Source organism: Melanerpes formicivorus, unplaced genomic scaffold, assembly GCF_026170545.1.
Source record: "Melanerpes formicivorus ecotype bairdi unplaced genomic scaffold, bMelFor1.0.p_v2 SCAF_2, whole genome shotgun sequence".
Lineage (NCBI taxonomy): Eukaryota > Metazoa > Chordata > Aves > Piciformes > Picidae > Melanerpes > Melanerpes formicivorus.
In genome coordinates, this window is record NW_027142354.1 from 39,014,611 (window position 1) to 39,036,102 (window position 21,492).

The 21,492-nt window shown below is 46.9% G+C and overlaps 1 protein-coding gene across 4 annotated transcripts in view; it reads right to left on the reverse strand.

Annotated features, from left to right (window-relative positions):
- Window positions 1-21,492, reverse strand: part of MDGA1 (MAM domain containing glycosylphosphatidylinositol anchor 1) — a 198,946-nt gene that overhangs the window by 139,708 nt on the left and 37,746 nt on the right. The window contains exon 1 of one of the 4 annotated variants that reach the window (XM_068157444.1): window positions 11,101-11,232. The exons of the other annotated variants lie outside the window; for them this stretch is intronic. Within the exon in view, the coding sequence (XP_068013545.1) occupies window positions 11,101-11,176 (76 nt within the window). The 5' untranslated portion in view covers window positions 11,177-11,232. Of the gene's footprint in view, window positions 1-11,100; window positions 11,233-21,492 lie in introns of those variants that run through there. 4 annotated transcript variants of the gene reach the window in all.

Sequence of the window (21,492 nt, forward strand, 5' to 3'; positions counted from 1 at the left end):
CTTTTGCTACCCTTACCAGTACCTTTCAGATATTCATTAGAAAGGGGGATCACTTCAAGTGAATTCCCATTGCTTAGACTGTAGTATCCCTCTTGCAATCACAGCTCCAGGTCCTCAGCAGCCCCAACAACCAGTTTGCCATGTCTTAAATCCTGTGTGAACCCATGTCTCTCAAAGGAGAGATCAGAAAGCCTAGGATGGTCTTGGGAAGAAAAGCACTGGGGTAGATAGCATAGGAGTCTAAGAAACTCTGCCTTTGGTAACAACTTGACATTAATGAAGTGGTAGGGGCTGAGCAATGAACCAATCCAGCGCTTACGGGACTGCATTAAATCACAAGATGAGACTCATGAAGGTCTCTGTTCCAAGCTCAGCCTGCCACAGAACACAAAGGCTGGGAAAGTCACCTCATGCCACATTACAGATGGGCAGAGAGACTGTGAGGATTAATTGCACTTTTAATGTGCTTGAACAGAAAGAATACATTATTGTTTGACATCATCCCAGGTCTCCTGGAGGATTACAGAATGCAGACAGTTTGCACATTGCCAGCACAACAGGATGGCAGGACTGTGTCTGTCAGAGTAAAGTTTCACAGAAGGCCCTTAGGAGGGAAAACAAAGGCTGGAGCATGAAGCTGTGTGCTAGAGAGGAAGCAGGAATAGAGTAGAATAGAATAGAATAGGAATAGAAATAGAGATAGGGATAGGGATAGAATCAGTATCACAGTATCACTAAGGTTGGAAGAGACCTCAAAGATCATCAAGTCCAACCTGTCACCACAGACCTCATGACTAAGCAATGGAACCAAGTGTCATGTCCAATCCCCTCTTGAACACCTCCAGGGATGGTGACTCCACCACCCCCTTGGGCAGCACAATCCAATGACTAATGACTCTCTTGTTGAAGAACTTTCTCCTCACCTCGAGCCTAAACTTCCCCTGGCGCAGCTTGAGACTGAGAATAGAATAGAATAGAATAGAATAGAATAGAATAGAATAGACCAGACCAGATCAGACCAGACCAGGTTGAAAAAGACCTTTGAGATCATTGAGTCCAACCAACACTAGACTAGGGACGATCGGGTTGAATGCTTGTGGATAAGAATTAGAGGGAAGACCAGCAGGGCAGACACCCTGGTTGGAGTCTGTTATAGACCACCCAACCAGGAGGAAGATGTTGACGAAGCATTCTATAGGCAGCTTAGGGCTGTCTCAAGATCTCTGGACCTTGTTCTCATGGGCGACTTCAACCTGCCTGACATCTGCTGGGAACTCAACACGGCAGAGAGGAGACAGTCTAGAAGGTTTTTAGAATGCATGGAGGACAGCTTCTTATCCCAGGTGCTGCGAGAGCCTACCAGGGGCAAGGCTATGCTTGACCTCCTCTTCACCAACAGGGAAGGACTGGTGGGCGATGTGGTGGTTGGAGGGTGTTTGGGGTCCAGTGACCACGAGATAATTGAATTCTCAGTTTTTGGTCAAGTCAAGAGGGGCGGCAAGAAGACCTCCACTCTGGACTTCCGGAGGGCAGACTTTGGGTTACTCAAGGAACTAATTCAGAGGGTTCCTTGGGATAAAGCCCTTAAAAACAAAGGGGTCCAGGAGAGCTGGACCTACTTCAATGAAGAATTGTTGAAGGCTCAGGGACAGGCTGTGCCAATGTGCCAGAAGATGAGCCGCCGGGGCAGACGGCCAGCCTGGATGGTTCATGAACTTTTAATGGAACTGAGGGAAAAAAAGAGGGTGTATCACCTTTGGAAGCGAGGGGAGGCAACCCACAGAATGTTTAAGGATGTTGCTAGGTCTTGTAGGAAGAGAATTAGGGAGGCAAAAGCACACTTGGAGCTTAAACTGGCCTCTACTGTGAAGGACAACAAAAAGTCCTTCTATAAATACATTAATAGTAAGAGGAAGGGGAAGGAAAACCTCCACTCCTTGGTGGATACGGAGGGGAACATTGTAACCAAGGATAAGGAAAAGGCAGAGATACTTAACACCTTCTTTGCCTCAATTTTTACTAGAAGGGCAGAACGTCTTCCTGACAGCTGGCCTGCAGAGCTAGCAGAAGGCGCCAGGGAGCTGCACAGTTTCCCTATGTTCCATGAGGCGGTGGTTGGAACTCTCCTTAGCAGCTTGGATCCCCACAAGTCCATGGGACCAGATGGGATTCATCCTAAGGTGCTGAGAGAGCTGGCAGATGAGCTGGCCAAGCCACTCTCCATAATTTTCCAGCAGTTCTGGCTCACTGGCGAGGTCCCAGAGGACTGGAAGCTGGCCAACGTGGTGCCCATCCATAAGAAGGGCCGGTTGGAAGAGCCAGGGAATTACAGGCCTGTCAGCCTGACCTCAGTGCCAGGCAAGATTATGGAACAGGTCATCCTGAGTTCAATAACACAACACTTACAGGATGGCCAAGGGATCAGGCCTAGCCAACATGGATTTAGGAAGGGCAGGTCCTGCCTGACCAACCTGATCTCCTTCTATGATCAGGTGACCCGCCTGGTGGATGTGGGAAGGCCTGTTGATGTAGTCTACCTGGACCTCAGCAAGGCCTTTGACACCGTCCCACATAGCAAACTGCTGGCCAAGCTGTCAGCCCATGGCTTGGACGGGAGCACACTGCGATGGGTTAGGAACTGGCTGGAGGGCCGAGCCCAGAGAGTGGTGGTGAATGGTGCCACATCCAGCTGGCAGCCAGTCACTAGTGGTGTGCCCCAAGGATCAGTGCTGGGCCCTGTGCTCTTTAACATCTTTATTGATGATCTGGATGAGGGGATTGAGTCGATCATCAGTAAATTTGCTGACGACACCAAGCTGGGCGCAAGAGTTGATCTGCTGGAGTGTAGAGAGGCTCTGCAGAGGGACCTCGACAGGCTGGACAGATGGGCAGAATCCAACGGCATGAGATTTAACACATCCAAATGCCGGGTTCTGCACATTGGCCACAACAACCCCATGCAGTGCTACAGGCTGGCGTCAGAGTGGCTAGAGAGCAGCCAGGCAGAGAGGGACCTGGGGGTGCTGGTTGATGGTAGGATGAACATGAGCCTGCAGTGTGCCCAGGCGGCCAAGAAGGCCAATGGCATCCTGGCCTGCATCAAGAACAGTGTGGCCAGCAGGAGCAGGGAGGTCATTCTGCCCCTGTACACTGCACTGGTTAGGCCACACCTCGAGTACTGTGTCCAGTTCTGGGCCCCTCAGTTTAGGAAGGATGTTGACTTGCTGGAACGAGTCCAGAGAAGAGCAACAAAGTTGGTGAGGGGTTTGGAACACAAGCCCTATGAGGAGAGGCTGAGGGAGCTGGGGCTGCTTAGCCTGGAGAAGAGGAGACTCAGGGGTGACCTTATCACTCTCTACAACTACCTGAAGGGAGGTTGTAGACAGGCTGATGATGGTCTCTTCTCCCAGGCACCCAGTACCAGAACAAGAGGACACAGTCTCAGGCTGCGCCAGGGGAGGTTCAGGTTGGATGTTAGGAAGAAGTTCTATACAGAAAGAGTGATTGCCCATTGGAATGGGTTGCCCGGGGAGGTGGTGGAGTCGCCGTCGTTGAGGGTGTTCAGAAGGAGACTTGATGGGGTGCTTGGTGCCATGGGTTAGCTGTTTGGGTGGGTTGGATTGGTTGATGGGTTGGACACGATGATCTTGAAGGTCTCTTCCAACCTGGTTTGGTTTATTCTAATAAAGTTTATTCTAATCAACTAAACCATGGCACCAAGCACCCCTCCCCAGCTTTGTTGCCCTTCTCTGGACATGTTCCAGCAACTCAACATCTTTCCTAAACTGAGGGGCCCAGAACTGGACACAGGACTCAAGGTGTGACCTAACCAGTGCAGTGTACAGGGGCACAATGACCTCCCTACTCCTGCTGGCCACACTATTCCTGATCCAGGCCAGGATGCCATTGGCCCACTTGGCTGCCTGGGCACACTGCTGGCTCATGTTCAGCCTACTATCAACCAGTCCCCCCAGGTCCCTTTCTGCCTGGCCGCTCTCCAGCCACTCTGACCCCAGCCTGTAGCGCTGCATGGGGTTGTTGTAGCCAATGTGTAGAACCCAGCACTTAGATGTGTTAACCCAGCCATTCTCAGAAGTGTTCCCATAGAACAACCCTTGCATAAATACAACCTGCCCTGTGAAGGCTTCCTGTGGCAGAATTTCCCTCCCCTGGCCAGCAAACTCAGAAGCAAAGGTCTAGAAAAAATCTCAGATGACCTCTATGGGGAAGAAAGGAGAAGCTGTCACACACTTCCCTCCTCCCCCAATATTTTGAGGGACAGATGTGTCATTACTTCCACTCCACTTCCAGGTAAGAAATCAGGTTAGGGAAGGCTCCCAACACAAAGGGTTCCAGAGAAACCAGGCCAGACAAATACTAAATGCTAGATACTTAACTAGGGGCAGGGATGGGAAATCAGATTCTGAACCTGCAGGGTTCAGAATTAGATCCTTCCTCAGGAAAAGTCTCACTTGCAGTGCATTTGGCCTCTGCTATGCTTTCACTTGATATATGTACACATTAAACCACAAGGAAATTGGAGTGGATAAAATAACTTTATTCCCAGTGCAGTGTACTGTACAATGTTATTATCCCCATAATCTGCGAAGTTGAGACTCTTGGTGTTTAGAGGTTGCTAATATTAAAATACACAAACAGTGAAAGCAATCATCTCTTGGAGAGGACTGAGTAATCTGTACTTGGTTCACAGGTCTAGCCGTTCATCTCTTGGGGCCTCAGATTCTATCGCTTACAATAGCAACAGTGAGAGGTTCTTCAGCGAGGACAGTGAGTGACAGACACTGCACTGACCCTCCCTCAGTCACAGCTGGCAACCACATGGGCAGGCTGCTCACCTCTTTTGCAGCATAGCACCAGCTACACCTCACCGCTGCCTTCTCAGCAGGCTAACACTAGCCATCACTGTTAGATTGCCCCTCCACCACCTTTGCCCCCTGCACATGTCCTACAGACAGCCTCAAGGCTGAACATGCAGCTGCAAAGCTGCTGGCCCAGCACCCGCAGCCACGCCGAATCCACCCACCTTTGATAGCCCTCTCATGCAGGGTGGGGGAGAGAAAGAAGCTGCACCTGCAGCTTTCCCTCTTTGTCAGGCTCAGTCTGCTCCTCAGGCCTGCCTTGCAAGGCAAGTGATGCCTTCCCACACATCTGGTGTCATTATAATTCAGCCTCTTTTGCACATAAGTATGCAAAGAAGTGAAGTCAGGGTCCTGCCCTACCCCCCGTTCACAGGCTCCCTGGACTTTCGCTGCTCATTTACATGGGAACAAGCTGGTGGGGGGGCATCAGCTGTTGATCTGCTGCTTAAACACCTTAAGAACCTGACTGTTTCCTTCCCTTACTCTTCCCCTCCTGAGTGAATAGCATGTAAGGGATGCACCTTGAAGGGAGTTGCCAGAAACAGGAAAAATACTCAGTGTTTGTGGAGCGCAGTGGGGTTGAATAAGCATTTCATTAAAGAAATCCACATGTGGCTTTCCTTGCTGAACAGCCACTCTCAGTAACTGCCTGCTCATGGGTAGAATTGCCCTGCAGCAGTGTTACAGACCCTGCAGGGCAAAGCACACAGGAAGCAGCTCAGGCCTTGAAGTTACTGTTTTAGTTAGCATTTTATCTTGTCTGTTCATGCATTTCACAGCTCTGAAGAACAGGGGCGTACAAACATGAAGACCTTTGAGGAAAGGGTTATGACCCCTTAGCAGAGCACAAAGAGAAGCCAGCACACAAGTAAAGGGAAGAGATGTACTAGCAACACTCGGTAGGAGTGAGGAAGATCTAGTAGGATGGGAAGGGCCTGCAGGAGCAGCATCCTGATGGTGAGACAAAACACCTTGCTCCTGCCTGCTCGGGGGGTGGGGGGGGTGGGGTGGGGGGTGGCAGCTACCTTATGCTGTGCTCTATCACTGTTCAGCTGGTGTCATTGATCACTCCACTGCAGATGAAAACCACAGGCTTTGCTCAAACCTTCGACAAAGCAAATTAACCAGTCCAACTCCAAGCCCACAATGCAGGGTGTATCGATGGGCCATTTGAAAAAGAAGATTGACTCTAGCTTGAGGATGATTATGGAAATAATAACACACAGTGTCCATTAACACTATCAGCAGGGCTGTGGATCAATAGCATATTAATGGCTGAAGAAAGACCACCCATACCCATCAGCAGTTAAGACCAACACAATAGCAGACTGAGAGAAGATGACAGTGGGTAGGTGTAATCAAGCTCAGGCACTGGATATTTTTGTAGAGCCTGACCAGGAGAACAATTATTACCACCACTTTCTGAACACATTCCCTGTCTGCTTGCTTGGGTACTGCCTCCTTCACCACACTAACCTCTTCCAGCCTCTTTGACCAGCACAATGACAAAGGCTGTGCAGCCCCTCCAGGGATCTTCCTTTTGCTGAAGCCACCTGGTACAGCTCAGCCACAATAGGCTCCAACTTTTACCAAAAGGCCAGGCTAGTCCCATAGTAGACAGGAAGGCAATGCAGAAGCCCCCAGGGACAGCTGATGAGCAAAGCACATCCACAGTCCTGGATCTCCTCACATTCCTTGTGCTTCCCCCTTACCCAAGTTCCTTGTGTTGACTCTTCCAACATGATGTGCTGCCTAGGCAGTTCATCCTAAAGTAAAAGCCATCAGGAAGCCCTCCTTGCATGCTGATGCCAAGGGTTACAACCCCAAGTGAGACAGATCTCCACTGAGGCTCTTTTGCTCCCATGCACCAGTGTTCTCCCTGCAGCCCAAAACACATACACTCAAACCAAAACATTCTGCATACTGTGCTTCTGGACTAAGTTAGCAGCAGGGAACACGTCCTGTTTCAGCAGGAGACTCCTTTGCTACTTGTACACTGATAATCACTAAAACACAAACATCAATCCACCCACCAGAGAAACACAGCCACTTCCAAGATACACAAAGCAACCACATCTATACTCCGTAGTACTCCCAGAGCGACAGAAGACGAATCTCATTTTCAATGGGAAACGCATAGAGAAATGACAGAGTTGTAGACAGTAATCACAGAGCATGAAACTTGGCTACTTAAAATAGCATGGGATTGTTTTTTAATACTTTTTTTTTTCCTCCCCTTGGAATAGGGCAAGACTATGCCTTTACATCTCCAGCTGATTGCATCTCCAGCAAGAGAGTTTCCTTTTACAAAGCTCGGCTAGATGATTTGCATGCTCTTAAAATAACGTTTTTTTGCTTAATCAATGTCACCTTCCTCAAGCATCTCTGTGATTTTGGTTTTTGGGTTTTGTTTTTTAGAAAAAAATGCCATCCCCAAAACCACGTGAGAAGTCACAAATAGCAGGTGCACCTGCCAGTGACTTCAAAACCGTCTCCCAAGACCTTTGCTCAATTCAGAGCTGTTTTACTGTGTCCTTTACTGAAGTATCAGTCACCAGATCATCACTAACCCTTTGCCAATACCCAGCTCCCCTGCCTGTAGGGGATCACTAGTTCTCCTAGGTGGTCACAACATTGCAGTGTGCCCAGGCAGCCAAGAGGGCCAATGGCATCCTGGCCTGTAGCAGGAACAGTGTGATCAGCAGGAGCAGGGAGGTCATTCTGCCCCTGTACGCTGCACTGGTTAGGCCACACCTTGAGTCCTGTGTCCAGTTCTGGGCCCCTCAGTTTAGGAATGATGTTGACTTGCTGGAGTGCATCCAGAGAAGGGTAACAAAGTTGGTGAGGGGTTTGGAGCACAAGCCCTATGAGGAGAGGCTGAGGGAGCTGGGGTTTCTTAGTCTGGAGAAGAGGAGGCTCAGGGGAGACCTTATTGCACTCTACAACTACCTGAAGGGAGGTTGTAGACAGGCAGAGGTTGGTCTCTTCTCCCAGGCAACCAGCAGCAGAACAAGAGGACACAGTCTCAAGCTGTGCCAGGGGAGGTTTAGGCTGGAGGTTAAGAAGAAGTTCTACACAGAGAGAGTGATTGCCCATTGGAATGGGCTGCCCCGGGAGGTGGTGGAGTCACCATCATTGGAGGTGTTTAGGAGGAGACTTGATAGGGTGCTTGGTGCCATGGTTTAGTTGATTGGGTGGTGTTGGATGATAGATTGGGCATGATGATCTCAAAGGTCTCTTCCAACCTGGTCTGGTCTGGTCTGGTCTGATCTATTCTATTCTATTCTATTCTATTCTATTCTATTCTATTCTATTCTATTCTATTCTATTCTATTCTATTCTATTCTATTCTATTCTATTCTATTTTCTTACCGAGGTCCTCCCATCTGCAGAGTATCAAGCAGCAGAGCAAAATCAATCAACAGCTTTCCTTGACAGGAATCAACTGACAGATGCTGCACACAACATTATGGTGGCATAAACTCTGCATCACTCCGTGACTCCTATGCTTAAGTGGAATTTGTACAGATGACTCAATGCTGGCAATATGAATTCAGCTGTCTTCCAATTTTTAGGTGCCCCAGATATGGAGGCAGTCAGAACCTGCACCTTCAAGATACCATCCTGGAAGCTTCCAGCTTTGGTTGGGAAATGAAGAAAGCATGTCTATCTCAGAATGTCCATAAAAATAACTTCATCATCTTTCCCCACCCACTTCCCACTGTGCCAGCTTCAGAGCCTGAGCTATATCTCTAAATCTTGCTGCAAAACCCAATGAGCCACAGAGCCAAGCTCAGGCAAGGTGATCCTGCCAAGATGAGTGCTCAAAGTATTGCACTTAAAAAGCCATTTCTTGTCTGGTTGCTACTTAAAGCTCTTAAGGGGAAAACACAAATGAGGCGAGCAGCTTGGGGAAGAAATTAGGCATCTTCTAGTGCAGAGACCGCTGACAGGCTGACTTGGTTTTCAGCTGGGAAAGCAACCCAAAATGAAATGGCCCAGTCAGAGAAAAGAAGACTACAAAGAAAGGAATTCAGCTGGACACAGGCAGTGCACTCATTTATCTTGACCATGTGCTGCAGGAACAGTCCCCGGAGGACACACCAGCATCTGGCTACTTGCAAGTTAAATCCCTTGCCTGCTTATTGAAACTCCCACCAGGTCCCCAGTCCCAAGTTAATCTTCAGCTGCTCCATGCACCATGACCCTCTGAAGGGTAATAAGCAGTTATAGTCATACAGAAGGCCTGTTGACCCTCTGGCCTTTCTAAGCCCTCATGCTCTGTCTGTAACATGCCCATCACCAGAAGCTCCCCCCAGCAGCCAGTCAGCAGGAAAGCCAAGGCTCACTGCTCTTTATGCATCTTGCACTTTTGCCCTCCCTTTTCACTCCTCTGTGACAGCATGCAGGAGCCAATGAAGCTGCACATCCCCACTCAGCCAGGAAGACTGCCTTTCACAGGCATGCTGCAGTTTGTCAGTACAGGTAGCAAAGTCCAACTGGCAATGTCCCCAGGATCCACCAACAATAACTTTTACCGGCAAATAGACTTTGCTCAAATGGTCCCAAGGGTTTAACCTCTCTCCTGTTTCCCTGAAGTCAAGATCGGCTCATTTCTAAAGCCACTGCTGGTTCCACTTCCTTTCCCTTTTTATACTTTAAGTCAATTTAGTAAAACAGCTACTGTTCAACAAAGAGAAATGTGCACAGGTCTATAGACCAGCATACTTTGAAACTCAGCTGTTGTTTCATTTCTGGACCATTTAACATAGGAGATGAAAGAAGATCACAAACAGATACTTCATCCCTCTGAAAGGGAGAAAAGAACATCAATTTGCTAATCATCTGTTGACTAGATTAGCATCAAATGTACATGAACTCTAATCAATGAGTAACTACAGGCTCCTTTTCACATCAAAAGAGTGAAGAACATCAGGCAACAGCTGTGGCACCCAAATCATGAAAAATAAGGAAAGGCAGAGGAAGCCGTTTCAAACTGTGTTCCTTGGCTGGCAGGATGCTCCAGACCTTCCTGGTGATGACTCTAAAGTCATGTATCTGCTAAAATTCACCCCTGGAAACACAGGGAGAGTGGTGGGTTCAAGCTCTAAGTATAGTAAACAAACAAAAACAGACAAGAAAAGTAATAAAACCCAAACCAGTATGTCATCAGAGTACCCAAACACAAGCTGGGTAAGAACAGGAGTGCTTCCATAAAACTCCATCTGGTGCTGTCCAGAGTGATAAACCCCGAGGCCCAAATTCTTCAATTCCAAGGTGGAAACTGGGGTCTGGCAGAGAAGATCTGTCAGAGGACTTCTGTCTACACGAAGAGCGCAAGGGGACATTACACACTCAGGACTGCTAACCCCAGAGGGTGGGTGTACCATTGCAGGGTTAACAAAGCAAGATGCTTGGGACTTTGACTAGCTGGTGCCTCAGCTCTGCTGCAGACGTCTTTGTCCACATGACTAAAGCAGCTCCATCGCTGTCAGACAAGTTCCTGCAAAGGCACAGAGCTCAGTGCAGACCACAAAGCCCATCTGAGAAGCTGAGTAAACAGTCAGGCATTGAATCTATACTAAATTCTCACCTGTCACAGCTCTGCTGCTTCCATGACCCCATCTATAGCTGGCTCAGAGGGAGCTGAGGATGTGAGGCCAATCACGATGTGGTGGCAGTGCAAACATCCTCTCTATGTAGGAGAGGAAAGATTCAACAAATGGCCGTGTTTACCCGCTGCTATACCCAGCCTCCACAGAAAGTGAAAGGCTATTTGAGTTGTGAAACTGAGCAGGGGTGGGGAGGAAATCACTGCAGGAGCCAGAGGGTGATAACAGCCACAAGAAAGAGAGTAAAATAAAACTTCACTGAAAAGCCTGTTTTGTTCTCACCACAGTTAGAAAGAGCTGGAAATACAAATGCTACCCTTCATCTAAGTATTTTAAATCCTCTTTTTTTTCCTACTGAAAACTGCAGGCAGCAGGGTCTCCTCTCTGTCCAAAGCTCTACACACAGCAGTACCCATCCCACAGGTATCCCAGGTCTCCTGCAGCAAAATCACTTCCCAGAGGAGCAAAGCAGGGTGGTTGCATGAGAGCAGCTCTCAGCCCCAAGCCACTTGGTGGGGGACAGGCAACTGTGGCACAAGCCCCAGTACAACCACTTACTGGGTACTATTGTACAGCAGAGACTTGGCATCCCTCTGACGGGTACTCACCTGCTCCCAGCAAGCACATCATTAGAAACAGGGGTGCTGATGATACAGAGATGCTGCTGGTGATACAGTCCTCCATGGAAAGAGGTCGTTGTGCTTTAATAGGTTCCCATACAGGCCCTCACAAAAACCCTGATGCTTTTATTTCCCAAGTAGTGCTGTTAGGTGGGGAAATGGTGCTATAGCGCACTGCCATCTGGAGAAGAGAAAGAAATGAAATTACTTGTCCATCATCAGGCAGGAAGCCTGAAGCACAGCCAGAGATCAATCTGTACCTAATTTGAGTCTAGTGCCTACAATGCAAAGGCCAAACTTTTGCCTCCAAGGCTGTCTAATACGGCACTAAAAAGTCATAGTCACAGAAGTGAAAGAAGAAAACTTCTTGTGCAACAAGAAGTGCTCTAGGAAAAAAATGTTTACCTCTGGATTTTCTCCCATATCCCTTTTCACCAACACAAGGAATTTGAGCCTGAAAGCTATTGCCAGCAGATCAACTGCGAGATGGAAAAGCAAGTACGACATCTCAGCTCCACCCCAAAGGAAGAGAGACAGCAGTGGAAGAAAATGCAAGTAAATTGTCAGCTGTGCTGAGACAATGGGGACTGCATGACACTCCTAAAAATCAAGCCAGGTAATGTTTTACCTTGACAGCATCCTTCACATCTCTGATCTACCTTTGGTGTGCAGACTCCTAGAAAGTCCCCAGTTTATACGCCCTTGGGTACCAATATTTAATATCCCCAACCTGGCAGACAAGCAAGAAATTCTCTCTGGTTCTGCTAGGAGCAGCTGACATCTCTCTAACCCCAGTCACCTCCATTGTTTTATTCTCTTTGTTTATTGATCCTTTTATGCACATAATGCAAATTGACATTTAATAATTCAGCCAAGTTAATGGTGCTTAAATATTAAAAGGCTTTTCTCTTTTAATTAGCTGCAGCAAAATAGGCAACAAAGGAGTGCGAGGTAGATGCCATTTAAAATGCTTTTGCCCAAGTTCCTTGGCATTTTTCTAGGCAGGGGAAAGAACAGTTTAAGAGAAATTTTGCACAAGTCTCCCACTCTCACTAGGAAGGTAAGTAACCCACAGAAACACTTCCAGAGGCTTTGATTCATAGAGCATATTAATCTCTGTCAGCTCTTTGTTTCCTCTCCCTTCTGGACTTCTAATAAAGACAGTGGGGAGAGGAAGAAAGAGCAGAGGGTAGAAGAAAATCCTTCTCCATAAGAAGTGCTGCCACTGGTAGCGAGCACCTGCATAACAGAATAGAATAGAATAGAATAGAATAGAATAGAATAGAATAGAATAGAATAGAATAGAATAGAATAGAATAGAATAGACCAGACCAAGTTGGAAAAGACCTTTGAGATCATCGAGTCCAACCTATCATCCAACACTATCTAATCAACTAAACCAAGGCACCAAGCACCCCATCCAGGCTCTTCCAAAACACCTCCAGGGTTGGTGACTCCACCACATCCCTGGGCAACCCATTCCAATGGCCAGTCTTTCTATGAAGAACTTCTTCCTAACCTCCAGCCTAAACCTCCCCTGGTGCAGATTGAGGCTGTGTCCTCTTGTTCTGGTGCTGGTTGCCTGGGAGAAGAGACCAGCCATCACCTGGCTACAGTCTCCCTTCAGGCAGTTGTAGAGAGCAAGAAGGTCTCCTCTGAGCCTCTTCTTCTCCAGGCTAAGCAATCCCAGCTCCCTCAGCCTCTCCTCATAGAGCTTGTGCTCCAAACCCCTCCCCAGCTTTGTTGCCCTTCTCTGGACACATTCCAGCAACTCAACATCTTTCCTAAACTGAGGGGCCCAGAACTGGACACAGGACTCAAGGTGTGGATGTGGATGCGGAAGCTTTCTAACACATCACTGCAAGACCTGCAACTGGGTGAAAACAAAGCTAGGAAGGAAGAAGTACACGTAACCAATCGAAGAGTTGCAAACGGCATAGAAATCTTGCAATTCTTCCCTGAGGCTAGAATAACTAACCCAGGAAATTAATTTAATATTACACTGGAAAGAAAAAGTAGAAATAAACCAGATGCAGCAGGGTATGGGAACACACCATTTATTTATCTTCTGCTCATTTTGCCAAAGGAGAGGGAAAATGCACAATTTTTTAAACCTGTTTCATCTTGGCTAGAGCTGAGAGCAGTAATACATCTTAGTCATAATGTTGCTGGTGCTTGGCACTGTAACTGGAAAGAGTTGGTATTATTTGGAGTCTTTTAATTGTGCATACCTCCTTTCATAATCAGTGTTCATTTTGAAGCCCTAGATTGGTTTGAATTTGGGATAATGATCTCCCACCTGACCCAGAGCAGAACAACAGTCACAATAATTAGATATAGTAACTGTTAATAACTTAGTTTAATTACAACCTATTTTCTTCAAATTTATCCTAGACATAAGATTTCAATGAATTCCAATTACATGTCATGTTTGAAGAGCTGGTGCTATTACATTATTAATTCCAGACAAAGGAGACTGACAAACACTAAATCCCTTACTGAGGATACTTTAGAAAAAAAGTAATCTTAGTTCAAGCCAATTAATAGATTGACTTGGAAATTCTCTGCAAATTCATTCCTTCAGTGAGGACTAAGCACTGTATCTGTAGAGGGTAAGCTGCATTTTTCACACATAATGAAGATCAAATTCCCAGTTTACGTGCAAGGTTGAAACCATCCTTGACAGCAGAGCCACTAGTTGCATCTCCACAAAGCACTCTGAAGCTGCCAGGCAAAGACAGAATCACAGAATCAACAGGGTTGGAAGAGACCTCAAAGATCATCAAGTCCAACCTGTCACCACAGACCTCATGACTAAACAATGGCACCAAATGCCACGTCCAGTCCCCTCTTGAACACCTCCAGGGATGGTGTCTCCAACACCTCCCAGGGCAGCACATTCCAATGGCTAACGACTCTCTCTGTGAAGAACTTTCTTGTCACGTCGAGCCTAAATTTCCCCTGGTGCAGCTTGAGACTGTGTCCTCTTGTTCTGGTGCTGATTGCTTGAGAGAAGAGACCAAACCCCTCCTGGCGACAACCACCCTTCAGGTAGTTGTAGACAGCAATCAGGTCTCCCCTGAGCCTCCTCTTCTCCAGGCCAAACAATCCCAGCTCCCTCAGCCTCTCCTCATAGGGCTTGTGTTCAAGGCCTCTCACCAGCCTTGTTGCCCCATCATGGCAAAGGGTATCCCCAGAGGCAGCGGCACCCAAGGACATCAGGATCATGGGAGAAAGCAGAGGACCAGTTCTTCTGCCCACAAGTAACAGAAGAGTGCAACACAGCCTTACTCACAACCACCATCCCCCCATGCACACAGGAGAGGGCAGTGGTGCACGAACCACAGTCAGCCCATTATACTTTTCTAAATTATTTTAAGGTTGAGAAATGAGGACACATGAACTGCCCCTTCTCCTGTTGCACACAAATGCTACAGAAGGGTCTTTTACAACGTTGTTAAACTCAGGGTAGCCTCTGCCAGTTGCTTTGGCAGTAGACAGGGAACTCATCTTTGTCTCTATAAGGCTCTGCACACAGGGAGCACTTTCTGTCACTTTGCATCTGCCACATGCTGCTCATGCAGTGAAATATTCTTGACACCATAGCAAACAGTTTACATTGTTTCCCTTTAATAGATTATCCATCTACTCCTCTCCAGCTGTGCAGCACATCTGGCCACACTGCCTCACCTGGGCAGGCACTCCTCAGCCCAGTACTCGGCTTATTGTTGCTCAGGAAACAGAAGGCGATAGGGGAGTAAATGCCCAGTGGATAAGTTGCATCTCCAGGAGTTTTCAGAAACAATAAAGCACAAGCCTGTTTCCAGCCTCTTCAGCACTGAGTTACTAGCTTTGGCCTTCTGTACTCTCCCTTCCACCTGCAGGTATCCTTAGTAAGACAGGACCACACTCTGGATGCACATGTGATTAACTTATGTCAGCACTGCAAGGCTGTTTCCACAAACAGGATGGGGTTTGGACCAATGCTACAAAGGGTTCTCCTCAACCACAAGTGCCAGGTGTTAAGTCTGAAGAACAACCCCCAGTTTCTGCAACATGGTGACAGCTCTGGCACTGCCACATCCTGGTTATGCTGATGGAGTTCAGCATACAGAGACAAACAGCTACTGCAGCTTGAATGATTAACCTGTTTGGGGGAATAAGAGGCAAAACAAAGAGGGGAAAAGGAAAATGGACTACTAAAGGGTTTTGTGAAAACATCTGATAACTGAAATGCAAGCAAAGAGAAGCAAGGCAGGCTCATGCTGGTTCGGCCATTCCCTGGTGGGAGACTGATAGCAATGAACTTGGGAGCAAGTTCTGCAAAGCAAGGTTATGAATTTATTACTCTGCGTCAGTGCGGAGTCAGAATATCATCTGAAACACCAGAGACTTGTAGAGGAAATTGGGGAAGCTCTAATGCACACGGGACAGCATTTAAAATAATTTCTCAGCTGGCTGAGTGCACAGGGGGTAGAAACAGAGATTAATTCTCTACCCACAACCATGCATTTGTGCAAACATTGTTGAGCAGCTTGTTCAACAGGGGATTCGGGGACTAACACAGCTGTATCAAAGCAGCCAGGGTCTAGCTGACAGCCTTGCGAAGGAAGCAAGATGATCTTTGACACTAAGGAAATAAAGCTCAGAGACTGAAACGCTGACAGGCACCAGCCTCAAAGCCCAAGTGTGTCTGATGAGGAAAGCTCTTTAAAAGACTTTTGTTCTCAAACTCTCTTCTGCCAGAGAAAAGGCTTTGCCCTACTTAGGCAAGGCCAAGGGCAGGCTAAGACCTCAGCATATTTTAAAGCCACTCATCCTCAGTTCCACTTTGTGTTCCCTTGGTATTGGTAAGAAACTTCATTTTTTAAAAAAAGTGCTTCTGGGCCTTCAGCTGTTTGTGGAATGATACAGAACAGCCTATCCCACAGAGAACAAAAAAATCCCTTGATCCCTGAAGGAGACAGCCAGAAAGCAAACTCCCAAAGAAAGCAAAGTTCCAAACCAACCACCTTCCTTAAAGATCTCAACCAACCCAGCCTGTTGCAGAAGACCCTTGGACAAATTTAAACATAAAGTGGAGAGAGGGTTTGCCATTTTAAAGGAAAAAGTGTTTGAAGAAGGAAAGAGGCACAGTGTCTGCAAACATGTGCTTCAGGCTCTGCAGTGTGCAAAACTGAACTGCTATCCCCTCAACAGGCAAGCTCCTTGCGCTGCCCAAGAGGCAAGCACACAGTTTACATTCTAAACACTAGTTTTGCCCTCAGTTTCAGCCTGCTTGAATTTTACACAAAGGGAAAAAAACCTCCACATGTGTTTGTTTCCAGGAGGGATATAGCTCCCCAGCAACCTGATGGCTGAGTCTGGAACTGTTCCTCAGTGCTTGTCACACAAGATATGCCACCCATTACCAAGGCACCATCGCCATGTTTCACTGAGATAGGTGTTGCCCATCCTGGTGAGTTCCAAAATCCAACATGACAAAATTAATAGAATAGAATAGAATAGAATAGAATAGAATAGAATAGAATAGAATAGAATAGAATAGACCAGACCAGGTTGGAAGAGACCTTTGAGATCATTGAGTCCAACCTATCACCCAACACTATCTAATCAACTAAACCATGGCACCAAGCACCTCATCCAGTCTCTTCCTAAACACCTCCAGTGATGGTGACTCTACCACCTCCCTGGGCAGCACATTCCAATGGCCAATCACGCTTTCTGGGAAGAACTTCTTCCTAACATCCAGCCAAGAACTTCTTCCTAACATCCAGCCTAAATCTCCCCTGGCACAGCTTGAGACTGTGTCCTCTTGTTCAGGTGCTGGTTGCCTGGGAGAAGAGACCAGCCCCTGCCTGTCTACAACCTCCCTTCAGGTAGTTGTAGACAGCAAGAAGGTCTCCCCTGAGCCTCCTCTTCTCCTGGCTAAGCAGCCCAGCTCACTCAGCCTCTCCTCATAGGGCTTGTGCTCCAAACCCCTCCCCAGCTTTGTTGCCCTTCTCTGAACACGTTCCAGCAACTCAACATCTTTCCTAAAGTGAGGGGCCCAGAACTGGACACAGGACTCAAGGTGTGGCCTAACCAGTGCTGAGTACTGGGGCCAGAATGACTTCTCTGCTTCTTTTATAAATTACACTGGGGAAACAACCAAGAACCATTTGAGTCTTGCAAATCATTTCTGCTTATCCTCATTTAGAGGGAGTTGGCCTGGACACGCTTATGAAACTGGCTGAGGGAAAATAAAGTCATGCCTTATTCCAGCAGTGGGTACATCCAAGCTTGTGGCTCTTTCCATGGGGCAACAAGCATGTGTGCATGTGTGCTGCTGAGCATCCAAAAATGAGCTGCTCTGTCATGCATGACAGTGGCCATGCCTTCAAATTTCTCTTCCTGTTTGATCATGTCCTAAAAGAGGCAGGAAACAAAAAGTTTAGTTATCAGCCACATGCTTTCCCTGATACTGCCTGCCAAAGGGGACAGGTAGACAACTGAAGTAGCTGCAGAGCTACTCATTAAACAACAAAGGATTTCACTTGCTGCATCAGAGCAAATAGCTCTTCAGGACCCTGTTAACCACAAAGGTTTTCAGCCAAACATCCCCAGTAATGCCCAGGAGACACAGCACCCTGTATTTTTCCTCAGTTACATGGACCTAATGGTCTTCAGTTCATTGCCTTCACCCTTTACTGCTTTCAGGTATCACTGCTCAACCATGGCACCAAGGAAGAGAGCGGGAAGAAAGCCCAGAAACTGAGAATCTTTAATGAACACTAGTTAATAATTGACTCGATGTGTGACCTTGGGCAAGCACCACTTTCTCCCCTTAGTGCATCTTGTCTCCTTGTGTCACTTGAATTAATTGCACTACCATGCCATGCAGGGGACTTCAAAGCTTATTATTTATCCAAGTTTTTGAAGATGCATAATACCATACAAGTATTTTTGTGGTTATTAGCTTCCTCACAGGGGGGTTATGAAGCTTTGTAATTAATGTTTGTAAAACAAACCTTTGTCATCAGATAAAATGTGCTGGAGACGGGCAAAGGATTAATATCCCCAGTAAACTGATGAGGATTTTACTGTTCTGTGCAACACTTAATAAAAAATAACTGAAAACAAATCTAAGCTCATACTAATAGGAGGGATGAGGTGGCAGGGATGGATGGATGTGGGGAAAGACTGCTATCCATTAATTAATCCAAATACCATCAATCTCCAAGAGAGTGCCAAGTATTTTCTTGCTCCTGGTGACAATCACACATTGAAGTTAAAGCTGATTTGGGGTAACCAGAACCCTGGAGTGCCCCAGGAAGACTCACACTGCAGTCAGGAATGCCAGATATAGTTGACAACAGCACAGCTCTGACCTCACAACCTTTAGACAGCAACTGCTGCTTGGGGAATTGGATGGGCAGAGAGCAAATGGGTGCAGGCATGCATAGGGACCATACAACCACTTAGAAGGGAGCCAGAAAAAATGGCTGAAAACTCAATCATAGGGCCCAAAGTCCCATACATGGCAAGCCCCGGTTCCCAGTCACTGGTTTGGAGGAATAGAGAACTATCACTCCTTTGGCTGAGCAGGATTCAAGTCCCCAGAACATCGACAGATACCAGTCCTATATATTAAGAGCCACTAACTCAGTGGCTGTGTAAAAATACACACCAACAGATTTATACTTCTTTAGTATGAGAAATGTGGCTACTGGAACGTTTTACAGTGCAGCTACTTCCAAATGCAGCAATGATAGCCTTTGGAGACTTTCTTGGAGAACAATTACCACCAGAGATGAAAACTGCTGGCAACTGCTTTAGCTGCTTGTGTACTACCTCTCTCCCCAACATGGTAGAAGCAGACAGAATCCCTCCTTCCCAATACCCCATACATGCATTAAACAAAACAGCCCTCCAGATGGTTCACATGCCCAAGTTCTCACCACATGTGTTCCTGTATTGTGGAATAGTGATATGCTCTATCCTGCCTTTATACTCATAGGCTGCAAAAGTACTCCCTTGTAAACTCCAGAGCCAAGAGGATGTGCAAGCCCTGCAGAATTTTTATGCAAGTGTTAATTTGGCTTCACTCTTATTTACTACATTTGCCTATATTGTATCTTACCAAGATAAACATCTCCCCAAGATAAGCATCTTCATGCTGCTTTCATGTTTGCAACAAGGAACATCTTCTGGCATTCAGTTCAGGTTGTCAGAAGCAGGTTTAAGACAGGGTGAAGAAACAGCACTCTAAACACCTGTCTTGTTCCAGGCTGGTCATCTTTTTGTTTGTCACTTCAAAACACATAGCAAAGGGATCTGAGCTCACATCAGAGTAAATGGGTATGATTATCAACAATCTTGGTTGAGCTCGATGCACCCTCACTGCAAGAAAGACACACATTCTTCAAGTGATGGTGGGAAACAGACTACATCACTGTAAGACATGTAACAGCCCCTCGAGTTGTCCATGGGATGAGGTGCAAGTATGGGAAGCTAAACAAATACCTTTTCTCACATAAGATGCTCCACACAACACTTTAAATCCTGAGAAAACACTTCCCCCCACACTGACTCGTGTAAGACTCAAAAGGAATACAAAATGTGTGTGGCACTATGTGGCAGTGTAACACCCCTTCTTGCTGTGCCCAGTGTAAAGGATCAAGCCAAACATCCCCTCAGCATCTTCAGTTTTACAGGGGAGGAGCTGGAGCAAGAGCCCTTCATTGGAGGATGCTCTGCTAATCCTTGCTATATGTGACCACTAAGGGCAAAGGATTAGCATCACCAGCTGCTCTGCTACAAATTGCATCATGGAAAATTGGATGCATATATGCAGTGTGGAGCCATTAGAAGGAACTGCCTCGAACACCTCCCCCTCCCTGTACTGCAGTTCCTAAGCGCCATTTCCACCACTAAAACACAAGCAACACCATTTCCCACGAGCACTACAGTAGAGTGTTACCCTCACCAAAACCACCCAGGGCAGCTGATACATGCTGCAGAACCAGTAGAGAATAAAGCACCTTCTGCAGCTTACCCTTAGCAGACCACAGATACCAGACACCCTAGCTGTTGGAATTTACTTTGTCTCACTATCATTTGTCATACAAAAAAGACTTTATAAGTACACAGGTGGGGGAAGGGGACTGCTTCCATAAGCAATAAAACATGGCTTCCTCTGAGGTAGAACACAGCTGGTTAACAGGGCTCAGGAATATTATCTAATTGCTCAGGCTAGAAAGAGAAAAGCAATCTAAACCGATCTGAAGCTTCAGAGGGAATTAGGGAAGTAGAATATAATTACTTAAGTTGGAATTCAGCCAGAACTCATGGAGAGGGGAGGAAAAAAACCAAAAAGCCAAAAACCAAACCGTCAAACCAGAAAATAACCAAAACCCAAAAAGCAATTCTCATCTTTGATGACCAAAAAATGACCAGGAACGTAGTTTTCCATTCCTTCCCAGACTGGTACAGGCATTTGATCTCATTCATGCTAACATTGCTCTTTATGAAGCAACTTTGAGGCAGCAGTGTGCCCAGGTGGCCAAGAAAATCAATGGCATCCTGGCCTGTAGCAGGAACAGTGTGGTCAGCAGGAGCAGGGAAGTAATTCTGCCCCTGCACTCAGCACTGGTTAGGCCACACCTTGAGTCCTGTGTCCAGTTCTGGGCCCCTCAGTTTAGGAAAGATGTTGAGTTGCTGGAACATGTCCAGAGAAGGGCAACAAGGCTGGGGAGGGGTTTGGAACACAAGCCCTATGAGGAGAGGCTGAGGGAGCTGGAGTTGCTTAGCCTGGAGAAGAGGAGGCTCAAGGGAGACCTTCTTGCTCTCTACAACTACCTGAAGGGTGATTGTAGCCAGGTGGTGGTTGGTCTCTTCTCCCAGGCAACCAGCACCAGAAGAAGAGGACACAGTCTCAAGCTGGACCAGGGGAGGTTTAGGCTGGATGTTAGGAAGTTCTACACAGAGAGAGTTGTTAGCCATTGGAATGTGCTTCCTAGGGAGGTGGTGGAGTCACCATCACTGGAGGTGTTTAAGAAGAGACTGGATGAGGCACTTGGTGCTATGGTTTAGCTGATTAGATGGTGTTGGGTGATAGGTTGGACTTGATCTCGAAGGTCTTTTCCAACCTGGTTAATTCTATTCTATTCTAAAGAAAGACACTATCATAGCTTTCAATTACACTGCAGCACCATGCTAGAGAGACCATAAAGTTTTACATCACTCAGGCATGCTGAAATTTGGAAATATGCAGATTTTCCATCCTTAAACTTCACAATATTGGAGATATGGTGGAAGAATTTTTTAAAAGTATGGACTAACAACCAACTGCAGCAAACAACTTGCGAGGACATTCCATATCTGTCACCTCAAGACTCT